The following is a 2,082-nucleotide window of genomic DNA, read 5'->3' on the forward strand; positions in this document are numbered from 1 at the left end:
TAAAGTGGTTGTTGCCTTCGTCTCGCTTATTGTCGTGACTTGACTTCGCGACAAGCATAAGTTAGCAGTGCTCAATTAGTGCAACCGGACGTCCAAAGTGATCAAATATGTCCGTGTTAAAAAATAAAAAATATACGATCCAAATCTTGTGAGGAATGTGAAAATTATGGAACACGGGACGAACGAAACGACGTCGTTGCGCCAAGGGTGTGGCAAAACATCAAAACGCATTGTCAGGTCATCCTGCACAGCGTCGAAAGCCAAATGAGAGCAAGGCCAAGAGCTAACCACCCAAATTTAATAATGTATTTCACTTAACATGAAAATTACATATCACAATTTAAAATGGTTTGTGGATTAAAATCAGTATGAACCAATCAATGCAAATAAAAGGAACTCACCATCCACCAGTTCACCCTTTTTTAAGCACCACGAGCAGCCGTAAAACCCGTTAAATTGCTTCCTATTTAACATGGAAGCCCTGGCTGGAGCATCAGCAATGCAGCATATAGCATACACACGTGACGTGACGACTTCGTTGAGCGTTTTCCAGACAATTGGTCCCATACTGGCAAACTGCTGCACAAATGCGTTCAGGAACAGGAGCACAGGTGGATGAGCCTTTGCAAACCAGAGTCCACAGACGATGACATTCTTCCATCGTGTTATGACTGGCAGCTCATTTATCACCAGTTGAATCGGCCACACTGAGCAGTTGTTTGACTCAAATGCAGGTGAGCCGTCAATGTTAAACGAGACCGTGATATCACTCCATCCCATTCCAAGCTTTTGCCGTGTATCCCTATACAGGTTGCCATCTGTCATGTCACAGAATGTCCCTTGAGTCTGAGGCCGTGAGGAGAGCGCACGAAGTGAGTCATGCAGAACTGTCCCGATATTCTTCAACAGCATCTGCAGACGTTTCTTGATGTTGAAGATGTCGAAAAAGTTCCCAGATGAGACAAGCCTCCCCTGAGTGTAGTCTACATTACAAAACGTCCATGTCAACGTGCAACCTTTCGCATACCTTCCACGGTTTCCTAGGTGGGCAAGACAAGTGTTGCAAAAAAAGTGGAGCTGAAGTAGCTGTTCCTGACGCCTCTTCCAGATTTTACGAAACATGTACTTTGACCTCGGTAGGATGTCGTCACCAAACAGTGCATTGATGAGCTTTAACAACCCATCAAGTTGCGTCCATGAGAGGCCAGCTGACACAACGTAGAGTAAAATCAACAGGACAGCTTGTCTCTTTGTGGTTGTCTGGTTTGGTAATGTTCCTGTGCCACAGCCGTGGAGAAATTCCTGAAACTCTGTTTCGTCGCCTTCACTGTCCTCATTTTCATCGCCTTCACTGTCTTCATTTTCATCTCCTTCACTGTCCTCATTCTCACCATAGTCGCCTTCTTCGTCCACTGCATCAAACAGTGGTGCAGCAGCGGGTGCAATATCCTGAAATTGATGTGAAACTGTTTTATAGTATTTTTACCACGCACGCACAAGCATTTCTACATACAACGAGAAAATTGAATCAGCTGATTACTACTGCTCACACAAATTGACACCATTCGCTACGACATGCCCCTCCTTCGTTCTAAATGAGCGTGCACTTACGCATTCTCGTCGTCTTTTGTCATTGTGCCTCGTCTGCCTTGGGACGTCTCCTCCGGTGCCTGGTTCCAACCATCTCCGATACGGCCCTCGCCGTCTTTTTTCTGCTGGCGAGCTCATTTGACGTTCCCTCTGCGCCTCGTTTCTTCAAAAGCCGGAGAGCCGGCGAAGGAAAAGGAAACGTGGCATTGTTACTTTTAGCGCCTTTCTTACTTTCACTACCGTGCGGAATCTAGCCGGCTAGCGCGCCGTCTATAGCGAAGTCGTTCGTAGATTTTGTAAACAGCGCATAGCCTATTAAAAATAACGATGAAAACAACTTTTCGCAACATTGAAGTCTATAAAGTTGTGCCAACCTAAGAATTATAACTTGAAAACCATGTTAAGCAATCTTTTCGAAACAACGACAACGTTTTTTAATAAGTTGCAGAGATAGCGGACACTTACCAATGTTCGGCAACACTATACTGACTG

General features: G+C 45.1%; 1 protein-coding gene across 3 annotated transcripts; it reads right to left on the reverse strand.

The window, feature by feature from the left end:
• Window positions 1-284: 284 nt before the first annotated feature.
• LOC135387113 (uncharacterized) lies at window positions 285-1,865 on the reverse strand. 3 transcript variants are annotated; one of them, XR_010420861.1, is made up of 2 exons: window positions 1,514-1,575; window positions 285-1,449 (listed from the first exon to the last, which is right to left on the reverse strand). XR_010420861.1 is itself a non-coding variant. In XM_064616498.1 (2 exons), the coding sequence occupies exons 1-2, from the start codon at window positions 1,726-1,728 to the stop codon at window positions 364-366; spliced, it is 1,203 nt and encodes a 400-aa protein (XP_064472568.1). In that variant the 5' UTR covers window positions 1,729-1,865; the 3' UTR covers window positions 285-363. The 3 variants fall into 3 exon arrangements, 2 of the variants coding, with proteins under 2 accessions (XP_064472568.1, XP_064472569.1); XM_064616498.1 differs by lacking the exon at window positions 1,514-1,575 and adding an exon at window positions 1,612-1,865; XM_064616499.1 differs by having other exon boundaries at window positions 1,551-1,600.
• Window positions 1,866-2,082: the final 217 nt, after the last annotated feature.

This window comes from Ornithodoros turicata, chromosome 3 (genome assembly GCF_037126465.1).
Source record: "Ornithodoros turicata isolate Travis chromosome 3, ASM3712646v1, whole genome shotgun sequence".
Classification (NCBI taxonomy): Eukaryota; Metazoa; Arthropoda; class Arachnida; order Ixodida; family Argasidae; genus Ornithodoros; species Ornithodoros turicata.